This window comes from Pan paniscus, chromosome 10, assembly GCF_029289425.2.
Source record: "Pan paniscus chromosome 10, NHGRI_mPanPan1-v2.0_pri, whole genome shotgun sequence".
Lineage (NCBI taxonomy): Eukaryota > Metazoa > Chordata > Mammalia > Primates > Hominidae > Pan > Pan paniscus.
This window is the reverse complement of record NC_073259.2, coordinates 87,472,141-87,494,462: the sequence shown is the minus strand read 5'-3', so window position 1 is coordinate 87,494,462 and position 22,322 is coordinate 87,472,141. Positions and strand designations below refer to the sequence as shown.

Genomic DNA, 22,322 nt, shown 5'->3' with positions numbered 1-22,322 from the left:
TATTTTCAAAAACCCCTAAATGATAAGATTGCATGTTATCATTGTGGCTACATATAGCAACTTAATATGAACATATTAAGTACAAGGATATTTAATAGAATATTTCCCTTCATAATTATTGTCTGGCATATTAAGGCTCCATTTTTAATAAAATAGCCATCCATTCCAACTCAGACACGGGAAGCTGGATTTAAATAATTGAAAATACAACTTAGCCTAATTTTTCTATTGTTAATCATCTTTTAATAAAGACTCAATATGCTGCATATTTAGCATCAACCAAAAATATTTCTCTTATCACTATTTTTTGCTCTAAAGATCTGATGGGGAGACTTATTTATGGCCTGGGAGTAAATAGTGAAAGCTCATAGTTTTCTCTGGGCTTTTTAACTTTTATAGATGCACTTTTTGAGTTAGCAGAGTTGTTCTGTTGATTTTCTTTTTCCTACTTTATTTCTGCTCAACACAGTGCCAGCTGTTTTGGGCTGATGAGTCAGCACATCCTGTGCTGTATATTTTATCCTATCCTTCCTGATGTAGCTCAAGCATCAAATGTGCATGGGGAGAAAGAATGGCAGTTCTAATGAAGGCATGTACACTGATAACTTACAAGGTCTGTGTGTATAATTTATGTGGTCTGAAGGAATGAAATTGAGTGGGAAGACAAAATTATGTTTGACATTACCTGGATTTGTTCAAAAGGTACTTCAAAGCTGAATGACTCATTGTAGTAGGGGTTAAGTGTGTTCTTTTTAATTGTTGTCTTTTTCTTCTTCAGCCTCTTACCATTCTGCATCAGATGAATCTTCACATAAGGATCTGAATGAAAAACAGGAAACAAACTTTAGGAGATCAGAGACACATATTTTAGATTATAAGTTAGCTTATAAAAGAACTAAGTATTTCCCACAGGTAAATAATTATATAGCATGTATTTAATATTTTTTAAATTCAATACTTTTTTATTGAAATATTTTAAATAACCTATGGGCATGATTTTGCATGATAGCTCAATATTTATAGTTTGATTTAGAAGATGAGAGTAGCGGTATGCTGGTAAACCAGCTCTTTGTGGGAATAAAAAGTCTTAACGTGCAGCATTTCCCTATGTCTATGGTATATATATACCCCAACCAAGGCCAATGTCAAGCCACTAAGCTTAACAATTGGCTTGCAAAATCCCTGAAAAATTAACCGTTCACTCTTGTGAGCTGGCAAAGGGCTTGCCTGCAGCACAACACTGTATGGGAATAAAACACTTAACAGAGAGAGGACAAAGGAGCCATTTCATTCATTCATTTATTCATTTACTCAATCAATATTAGTTGAGTACCTATGATGTGATAGGCACTGTTAGGCCCTAGGAATATAGCCTCAACACAACAGACTATCCCTGTCTTCACAATGAAACTTCAGACTGTGGGGGAAAATAGACTAAGTTTATACAGAAACAAAAGACATGAAACTACAAGTTGACAAGAGTGCTCTGTAAGAAAAAAGCAGAATAGAGATAATATAGGAAATACCAAGGATGATATGGTGAGTAGTAAAGTAGGAAGGGAATTTAGGTTTTAGATTGCTCTGTTTAGGCATCTATGGAATTAACATTTAAGCTGAGATGTGAAGGTTGAAGGGTGAGATGAGGCCAACTGAGCCTAAATATTCCAAGGTGGAGAAGAACTTCAAGTGTTCGAGGAAAAGAGAAGAGACCGGTACACACTGAAGTAATGGGAAAAGGAGCATAAAGATCCCCTGAGCAGTTTCCCTAAAGCCCCATTAGGCAAAGATTAATAAGTCACTGGAGAGGCAAGACAATTCCCATTTACAGCTCCCATTACTAATGGATGAATGTTGTACCTTCAGGTCACTAGAAACCAATGCTCACGGTTGAAAGGAAAATCTCTACTGTTTTTCTTAAACATTTTTCCATTTCATATGTAATGCATGTTCATTATAGAAAAAATATCAGAACACAATGATGACCAAAAAGAAAAAAAAATTTAAATCTAGGATTTTACTTCCCTAAAATAACTACTGCGAAGCCTTTCAAATTTTCTTTCCTCTCTCTCGGAACATGTAGAGCTGGGAGAAACTTTCCAGATGATCTAGTCTAATGCCCACCTATTTTTAGAAGAGAAAACTGCAGATGAAAAAAGGGTATTTTTATCACCCTCTCCCTATCCCCAGTAGAACATAATTCCTAAGGGACAGACACTTTGTCTGTCATATTCACTATTTGAATTTGCTAAAACAGTGCCTGGCACATATTCAATTTTTGTTGAATAAGTGGAACTTATTTAGGGCCTCAGTCTGGGTCTTGTGACTCCCAGTCCTGACTTTTTCCCACTACCCCAGAGCCTGCATTACTAGGATATATGTTGTTAGGAGATTTTTTTAAATGTTACATCCAGTCCAGGAGATCATAATGAAGATTTTCATCAAAATTAAGAATATCTTTAAAAACCAGGCCTAGAGATGTAAAACCAACTCCACAAACTAAAGAGTTGGTCAGTTAAAAAAAAAAGCCACTGTAAACAGTTGTAAATGGAAGCAAAAAATGTCACTGATAATCCATGTTACTGTTCACAGCCAATGTTGATTTTTGGTTCAGAGACCTTGTTTGTTTTATAAAGTTCCCTAGCTCCCCCATCCAACGCCTTGCAATTTTATAAAGCTAGTCATGTCTCCAGTTGTTCTTTGGGACTGATGAAATACATGTATATACTATATATGCCTCCTGTGTTCATGCGTTGAAACTTTGTCAACCTAACTGAGGCATAGGTTTTCTCAAGAGAAGCACTCTGAGTATCTTGATTCATTTAACACAATAAGTGATAAGAAAAAACCTTGCACATCTGCCATTTCAGTAAGCAAATTAAAACCCAACAGGATAGTTTCAGATTTTGCTAAGAGCTCTGACATGATGTTATTAATGCCTTGGGGAGAATAGGGTAATTTAAAAAAGGTTGATCAGGAAAGTCCTCATTGAGAAGGCAACATTTTAGCCAAGAACTGAAAGACAAGAAAGAACCAGTCATTTGGCTGTATGGTGATGCTTGTACCAGCCAGAAGGAGCAGTACCTGCAAAGGCCCTAAGTTGCACCTCCTTCTGCATGTTTGAGAAACAATGAAGGCAGGGGGAAGAGAGGTAGATGGTGAGGTCAAAGCGTTAACTTAGGACCTGCTGATCTGTTGCTTTTGTAAGCAGAGGCTGTCAGTTCTGATGATTCAGATGTATTCTACTATTTCATGATACATAAAAAAGAGAACAGAGGGTTGGGGGCTGGGTGCAGTGGCTCATACCTATAATCCCAGCGCTTTGGGAGGCCGAGGCAGGTAGATCACCTGAGGTTAGGAGTTTGAGACCAGCCTGACTAACATGGTGAAACCCCATCTCTACCAAAAATACAAAAATTAGCCAGGCGTGGTGGTGCACACCTGTGATCCCAGCTACTCCAAAGGTGAGGCAGGAGAATTGCTTGAACCAGGGAGATGGAGGTTGCAGTGAGCCAGGATCACACCACTGCACTCCAGCCTGGGCAACAGAGCCAGAATCTCACAACAACAACAACAACAACAACAACAACAACAACAGCAGCAGCAGCAGCAGCAGCAACAACAACAACAAAAAAAAACAGGGCTGAAAGCGGAGCAGGTTTGGAACTGCTATAAACGGGAAGTCTCGGTCTTTGCCTTCGCAGATTGACCCTGATACAGGTACCAAAGCACTTACGTTGCAGGCAAAATTCCCAACTTAGTCAAAACAAAAGCTGGAAGAAACTTAGGGTTCTTTATCAGCTTTTGTGCCTCGATAAGTCTAGACTATATGTTATGTACCTGGGATGGGCACATTTGAGCATCTTCTTAGCCCAACAATCTGAAGTCTTAGATTGCATCTCCATTTTCTCCAGTCTTGATTGCCAAGGAACTAAGTGTCTTCTAGTTCTTTCACTGTATTGAAGTCTTGTCCTGAACTTGGGTCCCTTTAGCGATATCCCTAATCTCTTGCTTAGCTTGTTTGTAACTTTTTCTGAGATCTAGACCTTGCTCCTACATCCTCAGCTACTGGTTGAGTTCTCTAAATGGAAATACACCTGCCTATGAGTCACATTTTTGCTTTAAGAACACAATTTTAAAAATTCTAAAGCAAAGATTACCTCTCCTACAAAATAGGCCTCTGGATAATTGAATTTGTTCTGTTTTAGGGGTTGCTCTGCAAAGCAAAATCCTTGTCAGTCTCTTGGTGGCTTAGAAGTCCTTGTGATTGCATAACAAAACACAATTTTATGGAAATAATAAAATAAGATGTAATGAAACTCACAAATGTTGCTCTTGCTTTTCCTGAGTACAGCTGCTGGACAACATGCATAGCATCTAAACATTCACTAGGTTTTTTGAAACATGTAAATAGCATAGGAAACCTGCAACCAAAAAATTGGGCTACTGTCTCTAGGCACTCTATATCTCCGTAACTGTATGGATTCATTCTGTTCCCCAAAACAGGAACTCATGTATGGATTCATTCTGTTCCCCAAAACAAGAACTCATGGAAACCTTCATCATCTAAATACTGACACCCCATCTTCAATGTCATTTAGATAATTCTTCTTGCCAATGAAATAGATGCAAGACATGGGACACTTCACTTCTTTTGTTTAACTTATCTTAAAAAAGTAGTTGAGTCTCTCTCTCTCTTTTTTTTGAGATGGAGACTCGCTCTTTCACCCAGGCTGGAGTGCAGTGGCACAGTCGTGGCTCACTGCAACCTCTGCCTCCCAGGTTCAAGCGATTCTCCCTCCTCAGCCTCCCAAGTAGCTGGGATTACAGGCACATGCCCAGCTAATTTTTGTATTTTTAGTAGAGACGGGGTTTCACCATGTTGGCCAGGCTGGTCTTGAGCTCCTGACCTCAGGTGATCCACCTGTCTTGGCCTCTTAAAATGCTGGGATTACAGAAGTGAGCCACTGTGCCCAGCCAGAAAGGCTGATTTTTTTTTTTTTTAAAGAATTCAAGCCAGTCTATCCTGACTCCAAACCTGCTGCTCTTTGTGATATGTCAGAGAGACAATTTAGTACAGTGTTTACAAGTACAGACTCTAGAGCCAACCTAACTTGGATCTTGGCTCTGCTTTTTTCTAGCTGTGTGGTCTTGGAGAAGTTATTTCACCTCTTTGTGGCATAACTCCCTCAACTGTAAAGTAGTGAAAATGATAATGCCTAGCTCATAAAGTTGTTAAAATTAAATTGAATTACCACATGGAAAGTGATTCAAAGTGTGGCCGGCACATTTCATTGTTAATTATTACTATGGTTTTATGAAAGGGCTAACATCTAAGTCAGCATCTGTGAATCAGACTCTCCTTCAACTCACTTTGCTGAATTGGTAACCACCATTAGCAAATGGGAAAAAGTCTTCCCATTTGCTGCACAAGTAAGCCAAGCTATCCCAGTCCCAATTTATTTCTGGAAAGAAGCATACCCGCTCTAAACAACTGGTTCATTTTAAAGAATGTCATCATGTATGAGATAAAAGACAAAGGGAACATTTCTTTCATTACCACCTATATGAGGTGGTCTCGCAGCGTGAGATGGGAAACTGATTCAACATCCTGTACAGTTTGCTCCTGTTCCTGACATCAATAGATCAAATTACACACAGTTGAAAAGTTATACTCAGAGTTCCAGGTGGAATCTTATTACTGAGGCTGTAGGATAGTGTAAATCAAAACTGATTTACTGAGCTTCTTTCCAGATTCTGAGGCCAGCTAATGTTGATACACTTAGGCATATTATGCCTGAAGTATCTACTTTCCTTATTCTGCTGAAATGAGGAATTAGAGAAAAGGAATCCCTCAGGCTTGAGGTTTATTTTTGTTAGAGATGTGGTAGTATGTGTTGGTTGTTGGAGTGAGGTAATATCCATACCTCTTCCCTTACTTTTTCTCGTGACTCCTTTCTACTCTGAGAAAATTCTATAGTCTGTTTTCTTCTTTCTGGTTTCCACTTAGCTGTAAAACTACCCTGCACCCCAAACTCTTTCCTATTCAGAATGAGGAATAGGAAGTCACTGTGTTAAAGCTACGGGGATATGACTTACCAAATCAAATCAAATTGTTCCTCAGCTCCAAGACAGTGGAGACCTAGAACACTGACTATGCCATGTGAGAGGGAAGCAGAGGATCCTAGCATGGTGACCAGATGACTACTTTGGTCTTACTAGCTATTTTCAAGGAAGAGGATATAGACCTTGTTTGACTGGTTTTGTAATTACTTGATCAGTTCCAGTCTATGAGCAACTCTAAAGATGAACTAGCAATTCTACAACTCTGCCAAATGGGCAGCCCCTTCTGAATACAATTCATGGGGCAGACGCCTGCGGCCTGGTGCCATTCTTTTTTGTTCATTTAGTCCTATTCTGGCATAAACTTTGAGTGAAACATAGATCTCTCATATTAATTGGTAGGAGTTTCATTTCTGCAGGGTTCCTTCCAGCAACCAGTACCTAGCACGTTGATCTAGCCCTGATGCTCCAATATCTAGCTCTAGGTGGCATGAACTATCACCTCCACCTAGTCCTTCAGGCATGGCATTCCATCCTACTTGCCTCCATCAGTATATCCTGGATACAATGAATCTGCCATCTTTTTTTTGGCCAGGGAGTAAGAGGAGATGATATATGATATACAGGCATATATGGCATATGAGATATGCCTCTGTTTCCTTACTGTTCCAATTACTGTCCTTCTCCATCACCTACCATGCTATACAAAGGCTTGGTTGGTTTGATGACTTCAACTGCCTGGATGGAATAGAAATAAGGAAGTAGGATGTGGATCAAAAGACACCCCAGAAATTCTCTCTTTTCCAGATAATTCCTGATCCCACCTTTGCTGGCGTTTCCACAGTACCCTTCCTGCGAAACTCTCCTTTGCTATCTTCTTTTTCTCTCTTTGAGCATGAGATGATCCTCCTTTATTCTCTCCCATCCCTTCCTCTGCCCCAAGATGTTCAAGGGCATGTTTTTATGAGTATATCACTTTTGACAATATTTTAACACATGTTTGATAGGATTTTTCTCTGCACCCCTTTTCTCAGACACTCTACAATGCAACCTATGCTTCCAATATTATTGCTACCTCTGTTAAACAAAATTTCTGACCACAGAATCTGGCACTGGAATGCAATGTCTTCACCAACACTGGTGTTAGAGGCACAGTTTCAACATGTGGAGCTATATCCCAAACAAATAATATAAAGTAAACTTGGAGGAAGACTGGAACTAGGTACAAAATTCAGTAAGTGATTTTTCTCCAATTATAGGGACCCCAGTGGGCAAGCTTTACAGAAATGTAAATGTAGCCCATATGCTATACGATAAGGCCATGACCACCTTAACTCTTCTCTTATCCTGCAGACAGATACCTACTGAGCTCATTCCTTTCCTTTTAAGCCTACACTTGTGCCATGATTCCAACCTTATAGACCTAAAAATTTGGAGCCATATTTGATTCTTTCTTCTCTACCTCCCATGCCAATTTACCTTCACATTGTTTCTCTGGTGATTTCTCTCTTTCTAACCCACTGCCATGTCTCAAGATCAGACATCCAATTCTCTTGCAGTAATGTCCTCAATTTCAAAGCATTCTTCATGTAATTATTAAAGCTATATTTGATCATACTATCCTCCTCATTAAAACTCTTTAGTGGGTTGTGGACTAAAAAAATCCAAACTACACCATACATTCACAGCCCCGTCCTAACTTATTGTCATATCTCCACAAACCCTATGCCGTACTCACGGTAGGCACTTACTATTCCTCATGGAGAATTTTAAATACTGTGTCTTTGAACTGGCTGTCCTTCACCCTGAAAGGCCCTTTCTTTCTTTTCTCATCTAAAGCTTAGTTTAAAAGTCACCACTTCCCTGAAGATTTTACTAATGATTTCCTCAGTCTGAACCTTCAGACAAATCTTCCTTTGCCCTGCAGCATTTTCTTCTGTACTACCGTAAAGTACATGTCTCTTTCTTTTCTGGTATTGGAGGGCTCCTGTGCTAATCTAATAACTTAAAAAAATAAGATTCCTATGGCAAAATATGTTTTGAATTCAGAACTGTTGGCTTTGAGATGAACTTTGGAAAGGCCATTCACTTCTAAAATCAGAGCTTCCACCATCACTATTCCATACCCTACTTCAATACACTAGAATGTTATCACCACCCCCCTCTTCTTAGGCAGTTCTAATCTCAAATTATGCTAACTTCATAGAAATATAATTGCCAAACAGCTGGCTGTAAGCAGTGATCCTTTTGTGTGAGATATAAGGGAGCCACTAAACGCTTTTTGTATTTACAATGAGAACTAGAAAGTAGCAGTTCAAAGCCAAATAATGCAAGATGCCTGCAGTTTTCATTTTGGTAATTTAGCATAATTATACTGCCTTTTTTCTTAACTACTACAGTGACTGTGGGCTTCTGCGACCATGGCCTTTCCATTTCCACCATACTTCTCTTGATAAGAAATAGCCTCATTTCTGCTGTTTTGTTCAATCCCTTCTCAGCCAGTACCCAGCTTCTGAGTATCTTCAGGTATTATTCCTTTTATCCTTTTTTCTTTGGATAATGTTCACTATTTTCAACTTACAGTGTTGGATAAAGATAATAATACTGGTATCAATTAGGGCTCTGAACTTCAAGTGACCGAAAAACCTATTCCAAATTGTTTAAATTGTAAAGGTAACTTACTGGCTAATATGATAGAAAGCTTCAAAAGTACAGCTGTGTGGAAGAGATTTTGAATTGTCCCCTAAAATTCATTTTCCCTAATTTTTTAGCAATAGAGCCCCTGAAATTATACCTGGGCAAAAGTTCACCCAGCTAGAAATATTTCTCCCAGACTGTCTTATGACTCAGTGTGTCCACATGTTATCTTCTGACTCTTACAGAGAAGTGATATGTATAACTTCCATAGATATCCTTAAAGCAGGGGTTCTCAGCGGGGGGCTGTTTTCCCTCCCAGACAGCTGGCAATGTCTGAGACATTTTTGATTGCCATTACTAGGAGAGAGGGAGGGATGCTATGGGCATTAGGCACTAGAGGCCAGGGATTCTGCTAAACATACAATATACAAGACAACCCCAAACAGAAAATAATTACCAGGCCCAAAATGTCAATAGAGCTTAGATTGATAAGCCCTGCATTAGAATAAGCTTCTTGCCCTCCACTATTCCTTTCTTTTTTCTTGTAACTGAAACAAGGCTGTGATGGGAGGGTGGTGAAGCATCACTGGCTTTGCAACATGAAGACAATACCCTAGCAGGACAGCAGAACAACAAGATAGGAAGATTCTGGGTCCCTAACTGACCCCATGACCCCAAACTGCCTATCAGTCTTGGCCAGCCATATAGTTATGAGGTAGATAGACAGAGACGTAAGGAAAATAAAAAGTTTAGCAGGGTGCAGTGGCTCACTCCTCTAGTCCCAGCTCTTAGGGAGGCAGAGGTGGGAGGATAGCTTAAGCCCAGAAGTTCCAGACCTGCCTGGGCAATGTAGCAAGACCCCATTCTCCACTAAAAGGAAAACAAAAGACAAAAAAAGAATCTAAAAAGGAAATTTTATCTTTTTCAGTCCCTGTATTTTAGAATCTCTTTGTTACAGCAGTTTGGTCTGTTCCCTATCTAATATAAATCCAACAGTATCAGCAAGGTCCCAGCCATTGCTTTCCAGCCATTCTAGGCTTTCCTCTTATGGATGCAAATGACTGCACCAGCTACAAGTCTTATATCATCACACTATACCACCCAAGGGAAAAGACAGTCTACATCCAGAATTCCCAGGGCAAGTCCTAAGTGTATTCTGATTGGACTAACATAGATGAAATGCTTATTCTATATTAATCCCTGTGTCTAAAAGAATGTGATGAGCTAGGTTGAGTTATGTGTCTATCTTTAAATCATTAGGAAGGCCAGGTAGACCTACCTTTGGAATTGGGGGTAAGCTCAATTTTATTCTAAACACAAGGCTAGAGTAGGATAGGGTGGTTCCTCAAGCAGAAGCCAGAAGTCTCTACCCAAAAGAAGGCAGGATGGAAGGTGGGCGGCAACCAACCAATATTCATAGTTTCTCAACCTAGAGTCACTAGAACACCATCTCTGCCTAAACTTGTGTGTGCCTGCACTTATTTGCAGAGAGACATCTTTCTCCCACATTAGATCAAATCCCTAGGAATGAGCCATCAGGCACTTGTATAAGTGGTCCAGTAGTAACAGAGACAGAGTTAAACCATAATAAATTTAACATTCAGAGTTTCTTTGCCAACTGCAAGTTTTCTTGTTCACTTATTGAGTAAGACTTAGTTCATCAGTAAGCCAATCATTTAATACTATACAAATAATTAAGTACTAATAGGGCTCACAGAGCAAACAATTTCTATTTCTACCACTGGCAGTTTCAACACATTTACTTGAGGGGGTCTTATAAATAATTTACAAGTACTTAGAGAAGACTACATTAAAGCATTTAAGTGTCTTTATAGTTTAAACTGTCTATATAGAATAAAATACTCCCCGTAATGCTGTTGAAAGGATGCAGCATTAAAAATATATTTGGGGAAAATTTTCTATGTAAACACACAATTTAAAAATGAATTTACATTAGTTAAGTGCAGGGTTTGCTAGAAGAAAACAACATTACGCAAGTGACTACCACAGAGAAAATCAACTCCATTTTAATGAGACAGATCATAAAATAGCAAAGGCTGATTTAGTTCATTAATGGTGGCAGAGTGCTTTGAAACAGATAAAAAACATAAATGCAAACTGTTGTGATTATGAATTAAATGAAAAGCATTTTTCTTAGTGGTGGGGGAAACCATTGAATTCCAACAGCCATTTCCAACATTGGCAAATGGACAGCATGTGACTGCCAGCTTCTTGACTAAAAATGTAGGGATGCATATACAAAAGCTGGAAAACAAGGATATGGCAAAGAAAGAGTTCTCAGGTGGGGCATGGTTATGGGCAGTTGACATATCAGAGTGAGGGTTGGAGCACCACCCTTAGTAGAGGGGCAAGTACATTACGTTTGTATAATCTGGATGTTTTTTGTTCAGATTTTATGGTGAAATTCTTCATGTATAATTCAAGCCTGTTTCTCCTTTTCTTTGGAAAATCTTTCAGGAAGGGTAAACAAGAATAGTAGTAATAATGCCTGATTCTTTCTAGATGACTGCAAAGAGCTTGGTGGAATGACTGAGGATAAACTGTTTGTATGAGCTGACTAACAAACACAGAGACAAAAACAAGTCAAATGATTCAGTAATGCAAACAAAATTACAAGTGGTAAATTTGACTTGATTTTTTTTTTGAGATGTAGGTTTAGCCTCTTATTTACGTCAGATGAAAGGTCACTAGCGAGACTTTTCTTTAAAAATAATTCAGCATTTCTAATTGATGAAATAATATCAGTAACATTGTTACTTGGTAACATTGCTGCTAGGATTTTTAATAAATGTACATGTAATATGACAAATTAATGCTACTTCTTATCCACATAGAGACAGTCCCCAGACAATTTAACATGAGTACAAAATGAAAACAATGTGAGAATAGAGGGTATCTTATACGTCATATGACTACACGGGTTCCTGGTCTTCAGTGGCTTACTCAGGCTCACTCAGTTCTACAATTGGTTTGGCCAGAATCAATTTTACTTTCATTAACTCTCTGTTCCTTGAATGCACTTGCTTTAAGATATCTGCATGTTTTTTAAACATTCTGCCATCTAATAATTAGGCAGTGTATGGACTGAGATAATCTTAGGATAACTGAGGGAGACCTGGAAATGCTTCTAAAAAGTGAAAAAAATCACTCTCATTTCCTCATTTTGAACTATTTCTAGTACTTTTCAAGGTTTTGAGTATATTTCCTAGGGGGTTGGGTAATGCTTCTAAGTTTTCTTAGCTGAAAACGTCTCAGTGCTTCTTTCTCTGCTTAAAAAAGAAAATAGGGCTGGGCGCGGTGGCTCACGCCTGTAATCCCAGCACTTTGGGAGGCCGAGATGGGCGGATCATGAGGTCAAGAGTTCGAAACCAGCCTGGCCAACATGGTGAAACTCTGTCTCTACTAAGAATACAAAAATTAGCCAGGTATGGTTGTACACGCCTGTAATCCCAGCTACTCAGGAGGCTGGCCCAGGAGAATTGCTTGAACCTGGGAGGTGGAGGTTGCAGTGAGCTGAGATTGTGCCACTGCACTCCAGCCTGGGTGACAGAACAAGACTCCCTCTGGAAAAAAAAGAAAAGAGACTTATTTTTTTAAGGGGGTTTCTTTCCCTATGCTACCCCCTTCCTATCCTTAAGTGACTTTGTTGAGCCTATGGACTTGGAAGAGGATGAACAATGCAGTTGTTTTCTCCCATTAGAAAAAGTGATAATGTTCAAGGACAGAAAACCAAAAACCGCATGTTCTCACTCATAGGTGGGAATTGAACGAGAACACACGGACACAGGAAGGGGACCATCACACACCGGGGCCTCTTGTGGGGTTGGGGGGCAGGGGGAGGGATAGCATTAGGAAAAATACCTAATGTAAATGACGAGTTAATGGGTGCAGCAAACCAACATGGCACATGTATACATATGTAACAAACCTGCAGGTTGTGCACATGTACCCTAGAACTTAAAGTATAATAATTAAAAAAAAAAAAGAAAAAGTGATAATTTTTTTAAGATCTATAATATCTGGTTTGAAATTTTATAGTATTAATAATGTAGGCCCTTTTTTAAAAAGAGAAACTTTGAACATGTTAGTTGGCAGCTTATTAAATTTTTATATTTGAATGTTGATTTTCCTTATCCTTCCAGAGAGATATTTCATTTTAATTCATTGATGACCAAATGTGATTCTCTTTCATAAAGCTGCAAAATTCTGTTTAGAATCAGTTTGCATACTGCACATCAAGGAGATAAATAGCTTTGAGGGAGAGATCAACTTCTACCTTGGTAATCTAGTTTTCTTACAATATTAGAAGGAGAAAATAAAAAAACTATGGGGCCAGGCACGGTGGCTCAAGGGCCAGGCATGGTGGCTCATGCCTGTAATCCCAGCACTTTGGGATGCCGAGGCAGGGGGATCACCTGAGGTCAGGAGTTCGAGACCAGCCTGACCAACATGGTGAAACCCCGTCTGTACTAAAAATACAAAATTAGCTAGGTGTGGTGGCACATGCCTGTAATCCCAGCTACTTGGGAGGCTGAGGCAGAATAATCGCTTGAACCCAGGAGGCAGAGGTTGCAGTGAGCCAAGATTGCGCCATTGCACTCCAACTCCAGCCTGGGCAACAAGAGCGAAACTCCATCTCAATAAATAAATAAATAAATAAATAAATAAATAAATAATAAAATAAAATAAACTATGGCTTTAATATTATACCATATATAGGAAAATGACATGGAGCAATATAATTCTGTGCTGATTCCACAGACTTTTATGAAGCAAATTTGTGATTAAAGTCAATCACCACACATTCATATTTCAGATCTCAGTAAAAAATACAATAATATGTTGTATACACTGATTTCCTTGACAAAAGAAATTTCTTGACATACACTGCTCTGTCCCTGAGAAGTGAGAGTGGGGGTATTAGTTAAATTCCTTACATAGAAAATTTGGTTTCTATGAAAAGTTTTAATTCTTTGCAAGATTCTAGCACCACATACTAAATAGTCATGGAGATGATCCAGAGGAACAAATGCTAGGACTGTCTTGTTTTCCCCAGATTTTCTAGAATTGTGGGCATTCTGCCAGGCTGACATCTTTCACCTTGATAACTTCAGATGTAAGATAACTTAAATGGTGATTCCAGTTTAATTGATATTTTCTCTTAACTTTGTGGTACAGAATTCATTCATTTATTTATTCACTCACTCACTGAGTGTCTGTTATGTGCCAGGTATTTATCTTTCAGCCAGTGTCTTGTTCAACTCTGTATCCCCATGCTTGGCACAGAGCCTGGCACATGGTGGGGATCCAGTCAATATTTGCTAGATACCTGAATGAACCAGTTAAGTATAAATATCTACTGAGCGTCTCTTTTGTTGTTGTTGTTTTGTTTAGTCTTGAGACAAGAGTCTTGCTGTTGCCCAGGCTGGAGTGCAGTGGCACAATCATGGCTCACTGCTGCCTCAACCTCCGGGCTCAAGTGATCCTCCCACCTCAGCCTCCCAAGTAGCTGGGACTACAGGTGCACACCACAACACCTGGCTAATTCTTTTGATTTTTAGTACAGATGAGAGCTTGCTATGTTGCCTAGGCTGGTCTTGAACTCTTGAACTCAAGTGATCCTCCTGCCTCAGCCTCCCAAAGTCCTGGGATTACAGGCATGAGCCACCATGCCCAGCTTTCCTAAGCAACTCTTAGGGGCTGCAAGAGAATGAAGGCATACAGAAAACAGTAGACTCCAATTTGTTCTTCAAAGAACTTATAGTTCAGTTGGGAAGAGAAGACATCAATTCCTAAAAAAGTTACATTTAAATTAGTCCATATTTTTTGTAGTAGGAAAGATAGCCTAAGACCGTGTGTGTTTTCTTGCCAAATGACTTATGTACAGCAATAACTGTGACAGGAACTCAGAGCAGGCAGGCACCTTTCACTCAGCTGGAAATGCTCAATTTGAATTTGAGGCTTTATAGTCAGGGAGTACAAACAAGTTTTACAGCTACAGAACTAACGTTTTGTTAATTCTAAACATCTTTCATGTTTTTTTCTCCTTCCACCTCTACATAGAGATATACAGTTTCATAAGACATACATTCAGTGATATTTGGATAGCGGTATGCTTAGGTAGAGAGGGAAAGAGGTCACTAGAGGGACTGTCTTCCTTTGAACTTACTATTTCCCTTGGCTTTCTCTAGTCTTCCTGTGCATAATGGAAATTCGTGATTAACCTAATGTGATTTTCATAAATAGGAAATCCATATATCTTAAGATGGTTTAAATGAAATGGAATTCTCTGATATGTAGACTTTTGTAAATCACAGGCTCAGACCTCCCTGTTTTACTTGCCCAGATTAACACTACAAATCCAAGTCCAGGTGCCATATGTCTAATTGTTAAAAGTTATAAATTAAAAATCCACGAGGTCAGGAGATGAAGAACATCCTGGCTAACACGGTGAAACCCCGTCTCTACTAAAAATACAAAAAAATTAGCAGGGCGTGGTGGTGGGTGCCTGTAGTCCCAGCTACTCGGGAGGCAGAGGCAGGAGAATGGCGTGAGCACGGGAGGCGGAGCTTGCAGTGAGCCGAGATCGCGTCACTGCACTCCATCCTGGGTGACAGAACGAGACTCCAGCTCAAAAAACAAAAACAAACAAACAAAAAAATCATAATAAAAATCCAGGCTGGGCATGGTGGCCTGTAATCCCCACAGTTTGGGAGGCCGAGACAGGCGTATCACTTGAGGCCAGAAGTTCAAGACCAGCCTGGTCAACATGGTGAAACCCCATCTCTCTAATAAAAATACAAAAATTTGCCAGGTGTGGTGGCTGGTGCCTGTAGTTCCAGCTATGTGGGAGGCTGAGGCAGGAGAATCGCTTGAACCTGGGAGGTGGAGGTTGCAGTGAGCCGAGATCACACCACTGCACTCCAGCCTGGGCAACAGAGCGAGACTCCATTTCAAAAACAAAAACAAAAAATCCAACTGTTAACATATGTGACATAGTTTGGATATTTGTCCCCTCCAAATTTTGTATTGAAATTTGATCCCCAATGCTGGAGGTGGGTCCCAGTGGGAGGTGTTTTGGTCATGGGGTCATGGGGGTGGATCCCTCATGAATGACTTGGTGTCATCCTATGGTAATGAGTGAGTTCTTGCTCTATCAGTTCCCAAGAAATTTGAGTTTTAAAAAGAGCCTGGCACTTTCCTCCCACTCTCTCTCTTGCACCTTCTCTTGTCGTGTGATTCCTGCTCCCTTTCTTCTACTACAATTGGAAGCTTCCTGAGGTCCTCAGCAGAAGCAGATGCTGGCACTATGCTTCTTGTCCAGCCTATGGAACCATGAGCCAAATAAACCACTTTTCTTTATAAATTACCCAGCCTCAGGTATTCCTTTATAGCAATGCAAGTGGACTAAGGCAATAGGTATTTTCTGTTCTCGTATCTTGACAAATAAATGTTAATAATGACCAGAGAATCCAGCTTTACATTTATAATTCTCAGATTGTGGTCCCACCATAGAACCTGGTAGTGTGGGTAAAGTTTATTTCTGGCCCTGTCCCGTCCCCCTCCTCTTCTCACACTGAGCTACAACGTGCATTGCAAGAAGTTTCACATATACATTTGAGGACACTCTGCCTGTATGTACAAGTTCTATTCACCACTGCTCCCTAGCCACCCCTCAGACATGGGGTATGCATCTGTCTTCAGATGGTGCATGCTTGGGGAAAAGACACTTAAAGGCCTCGTGAATCATCATGGGATCATTTTGGTAGGAAACTTTGGGGTCTCAGGTATCCAGAGCATCATCTAGAATACAGAGTTCAGTGTGGCCTCCAGGTGAGTATATTCTGTTGGACTTGAAGACTCTCCACCCTTTGAGAGTGTAGCTAGGCAAGGACCAGAATAGGGCCCTCTAAACTCTGGGTTCCAGGATAGGGTTCATTCTTTCCCAGGTATAAGGGCTGTGCTGCATATTTCTTCTAATTTTTCAAAGGCTTTGACAAGGCACTGTACCATCCAGTCTCTCCAATTTATCTATGAAGACTTAGTGGCTACCCTGAGAGGTAGGTACTATGACCTTCATTTTACAGATGAGGTACTTAAGACTAAAAGTTATCACTCCACAGTCACACAGTTAATATTAGTTATCACAGAAGTCCTGTGACTTTGAACATTCATTGTAATTCAACATTCATAAGCATTATCAACGTAGATTATATACATTGTATAAATAAGGATTAAAACATTGTATAACTCCTTATATTGTTTTTAATCCAGTAATTATACCATAAGTTAAATGCAGACATGTCTGAGCTAGAAAAATAGAGCCTGAATGATCTGGCTCCTACTCTACCTCTCCAGTTTCTTCTCTCAGGACGCTCCCACTTGCTGCCTCCATTCCAGCCTCAGTGACCTTTTAGCCCTTTGAATGTGTTCCACTCCTCATGCCTCATGCCTGGGATGCCTCCTCCTCATGTCCCTTTCCCATACCTCTTCAATTAAGCTCAGCTCCAACATCATTTATTCACGGAAACTCCTTTGACTCCTCATTCTAAAGCAGAGTTTCCTTTCATAATTCTTATAAAATGCCAATTCATTCTTTCTATTTGTGTGACTTATAAATGTCTTTTTCCCTCCTAATCTCTAAGCCTCAAAAGACAGGAACCATTTCCGTTTTTATTGTTTTCTTCCCACCATATCTTTAGCACTAGCTGAGAACCTGATGGCACACAGTGGGTCCTCAATGATCACTTCTTTAATGAATACATGATTTTTGGTTTATTCTCTCAGCATGTTGGAGTGAGGGCGCTAAACCTTATGGGGACTTCTTGGGCATAGCCCCATAAGAATTGTCCCTGGAAATCTTAAATGGCATAGTTTACTCACTGAACACTAACATAATGGTGAATGAAACTTGTAAACAGCTGATTTATCCAGCAGTGCCCTCCCTGAGCTTCTCATCAGGAATACCCTAACAGGTACTGTTCCAGATTGGATAGAACATGACAAAAATTATTAGCTGGAATAACTGTAGTGAGTTAATATGTATTAGTCTGTTTTCACACTGCTAATGAAGACATACCTGAGACTGGGTAATTTATAAAGGAAAGAGGTTTAATTGACTGACAGTTCAGCATGGCTTAGGGAGGCCTCAGGAAACTTACAATCATGGCAGAAGGGGAAGCAAATACGTCCTTCTTCACACGGTGGCAGGAAGGAGAATTGTAAGCAGGGGAAATGTCAGATGCTTATAAAACCGTCAGATATCTTGAGACTCACTCACTGTCATGAGGACAGCATGGGGGAAACTCCCCCCATGATTCAATTACCTTCACCTGGTCCCACCCTTGACATGTGGGGATTATGGGGACTGGAATTCAAGATGAGATTTTAGGTGGGGACACAGCCAAACCATATCATAATATATTTACATTAATTAGAAACCTTTTTAAAAAATGTTATTAGAAACATAAATATTAACATTCTGTTGTGTGGCTGTACTTTTTTCACTTGGCTTATCATTTTTTTGATAGCTTCCTGGAGTGAGCAGTTCTGCAGGTTATCAATATTAGATAATTGCTATCATACAATATTGCAAGACACATGGGGTGTTAATGATTTGCTTTGGATAGCTAGCAGTTAAGGACATGAATTTTCTTAGAGAAGAGGGAATAAAGCCATGGAATGTTTCTGGAGAAAAGTTATTCCACATCATTCTTCTGAAGATTGTGTTCTATTCACAAAGCAAGTTTATCTAATTAAAGGCTGTGAAATATGTTTTTTTTTTCCTTGAATAATTGCCTGTGGTATGAATAAGGTTAGAACACTCTGCTCTCATTCTTCCCAGTTTAGCTTCAGGGTGGGAAGGATTGCAAGTGCTAAATGCTAAGCACTATCATTTCTAGGGGTGAAGATTAGACAAAGAGGAAATACTCTAAAGCAAGCTCATGATTTGCCTTCCAAATCCATCCAAGAGAGTGCAGAGTGAATTAATTTAGTGGAATTGTTGGGCAGAGTCAGAGGTCTGATTCTGAATCTTGTCTGGAACTATTCTGGGTGATTAGGACTCCAAGTCTGGTTTCAGAAAGGCAATTTTTTTTTTTAATCAAACAGTGCTGGATGTGAATATGCTTCAAACAACTCACAACTTGTTACTTAATTTGAAGGCCACTTTAGAGGGAGAGTTAACAATCTTTATTGAATAATTGAATAAGAGAATAGACATAATATTCTAAGAGGAGCTACCATTTATGGGCTCTGAGTTACATGGAAAAGCTCTCTGTGTCCTTCATGCCTCTTTTAGGAAATGGTATAAATGAGTCAAAGGCCATACGCCAATAAGCATTATTAGTGCTTTGCAGGTAAAACCGTTCCTATACAACTGTGTTAGATGGACAGAAGTCAACATTTTATACTGACTGTGTAGTTGACTACTTAAATATATTGTGCTAGACTCTTTGGAGTTAAAATTTAAGTAAGAACTTGTTAATTAAAATGTCAATGTACTTCCTTCTAAAAAATATTGAAAGAGAAAGAGTTATATTTAGTTGAAGAAAATTTTTTCACAGTAAGATTTTTATTGGGATTTACATAGCATTTAGACCAGCCTAAGAATATTAGTGAGGTGATTAATATGAATTTGATATTTGCCCTCAGTTCAGAGCAATGTGATTTCGGGCATAAGGACAAGTCTATGGTATAGAAATTGAAAATGGGGCCAAAATTAGTTAATTGACTTAAACCCAAAATGTTCTGTGGAAAACAGACTGCCTGTACATGGTTTAAAAAATGGAGATTCCTAGACTGGAAGGCCATTGTGAACATGAACAGACAAAAATGGAGTTTATCTGGTTAAAGAACTTTTGAAACTTTTGAGGTTATATGAGGGGTCAGGTTTATTAAACATCGATTATCCAGCACTTTGCTAGATGATATGAAATAACAGCAGAAAATATGAACATTCCTGCCATTACCTTAGAAGAAGTGACAGTGGGTGGAAGGATGAGAGTAGAAAAAGGAGTGGGCCTGAAAATACAATAAGAACAAATATAAAAATGCCATAATACACGACCTTCATAGACTGGAAGGAAAATATTAGATCTGTTTGACCTCTTTGGGGTAACATTTGGCTTATATTGTTATTTGCTGCTTCTATGAACATAATAAAGGTTTAATTTTTGTCACTGAAATTTTTACAAGTTCAAATTAAATGTCTCAAAAAAAAAAAAAAAAAAAAGAAGAAGAAAAATCAAAAGCAAAACAAAACCAAAAAGGGCAGCAGCTGAAAATCAGTCTTTCCTATAAGGAGCAGGGCAATGATTAATGGATAACAAATTTAAAAACTTAAAAAAAAAAGCACTAGGTCTGCATACAATCACACACAAAACTATTTTATAGAAAAATGGGAGACCAAACAGAAGTTAAGAGAATATTTCATGACATAATTTTGAGAAAATCAAAATAGCCATCAAGTAGTCATAATGTGTCTAGGAGCTATTAATGGCCAATCAGTTTGTAAAAACCAGTCTTTACCAACCACCTGCCAACCACATTCCAGCAGTCCTTAAAAAGCCTCAAAAAGCAGTGGATGAGCAAGAAAAACTGTACAAATGAAAGAAATGTTAACATTGCTGAGAAATCAATACAGCCATGGCCATGCATTTCAAATTGTAGGAAGAGGACAGATGTCTATATGCTTATGCCTGTTGTTTGTACTACCCTCTCTACTCTTGGCGTGCCTAAAGACAACTGGAATTTCACTAAAACCTTTGCAAATACAAATAATGAACAAATCCACACACAGCACACATACACAATACATCCATGGCATTTGTTTGTAAAGGCACTTTCAGAGAAAGAGCATGATTCATTTGAAAGGCTCTCTCTGTGGTTATTTGTTTTCTGGTGATGCAGAAATTCTTCTAAATAGGTCATCATAATACTGATAATCATCTCCACGGTAACCAGCTTTCAAGGCAACGGGCTGAAGATTACATTTCTAGATGGGGGAAATTGCATTAGAGGCACGGTAGTGACACAAGAAGCTGTAAGCTAGTGCCATTCGAATTCCCTTATACGTACAGCATTTATCAAATACTCTCTTTATAATCTGAACTAAGTATGACTTGTTTGAGGGACATTTGTAGGTGATGCTTCATCTCATTTTTAGGTAACGCTCCATCTATTAACCTAAATAGAAAAAAGAAATAACCAAATACTTGTTGGTTATTTCTTTTTTCTATTTAGGTTAATAGATCCAGGTGCTTAGGCCTTCTAATGCTAACCCAGAGCCGGTATCTTGGGAGATTTCAGGAACAAGTGTTCACTCTCACTTCCTCTCTCTGCTTGCCTCCATCTGTACAGGTGTTCGGCATATTTAGGAGAGGGACTAGATTTCTGTGGGATTGTGCAATAACATCTCGACCATAACATATCATGAAATTGAAGAATTTTTCTGATAAATGGGTTTCTTAGATCTGAGGCAATCCATTTTGCAGTGTCCAGGGATAAGACTAAGCAATTTCTTAGAATTATTCCACAGTTTAAGTCCTTGAAATGTTTTTTAGCCAAGAGTAAGAGGCTAACCTGGCAAAGAACCCGACCAAACCACCTCAGCTTTATGTTTTTGTTTTGTTTTGTTATGTGTGTGTGTGTTTGTCTGTGTCTTAAAGTACTTACAAAATTCTGAGGGCAGAGCTACTTCATAGCAGTCTTATACTTGCAGACTCTAAGGCTTAATTAGAGTTAAAAGAACTAGTTGAGGCCTCCAGCCTCAGGTGATAGAATGAAAGCAGATTATAGAGTCTCTCTCTTTCTCTTTCTCTCAGAACTAAAAACAAGGGATACCAACAATGAAAACCACTAGCTCCCTCCTTTCTAGTAATAAGTCAGCAATGAAATAAGGAAAAGACTGTAACCTAATAATATGGACATTAAAACAAAACAAAGCATGCATGCACATGTGTGCACACGTGTGGGCGCACAGACACACACACGCACATACAATGCTGGCTCACAAAAGAACAGATCTTGGAGTGGCACAGTGTAGCTTCTAACCCTGAACTCCCTTCCTGCCCCTGGAACCTTACTGGTGAATTACTGAACTCTCAAGACCTCACTATAGTCTTCAGATCTGGAGAGAAACTAACTAAATGACTATCCTTATTTTTCTCATTTTTGTCTGAAGGGTAGTGGATTGGCTATTGGACAGAAGTGGGCTGCTTCTTTCTGACAGAGCATGTATCAGTAAAGATACCACATTGCATATAAACTCATTAGAAAGGGGAATCTTGTCTCATTTGTTCACACAGCTTATTTCTAGCACCTAGATTAGAATGTGCCTTGCAAAGGAGAGGGGCTCAATAAAAATTTGCTGAATGATTTTTAAAAATCCTAGAGTGTTCCGCTTCAGGATGGATATGTATTCTGATTAAAGAGAGGGATTAAAATGTAGTTCAAAGTATCTAACAAATCCCAGAGAGAGAGAGAGAGAGAGAGAGAGAGCGCGAGCAACCAAAAGTGCAGAGCCCAGGAGTTCTAACTCAGATGTCACACAGCTTCAGCAGACCTTTCCCTTCCCTCTCTACTCCCTGCACCATTTCCTTAGG

General features: G+C 39.2%; 1 protein-coding gene across 16 annotated transcripts in view; it reads right to left on the bottom strand.

Moving 5' to 3' along the window:
* The window catches only part of SYT1 (synaptotagmin 1), a 588,627-nt gene that overhangs the window by 7,189 nt on the left and 559,116 nt on the right, over nt 1-22,322 (bottom strand). For all 16 annotated transcript variants that reach the window (XM_063593557.1, XM_055095933.1, XM_055095935.1 and 13 more), the window contains one exon: nt 686-819. In XM_063593557.1, the coding sequence (XP_063449627.1) occupies nt 686-819 (134 nt within the window). The remainder of the gene's footprint in view (nt 1-685; nt 820-22,322) is intronic.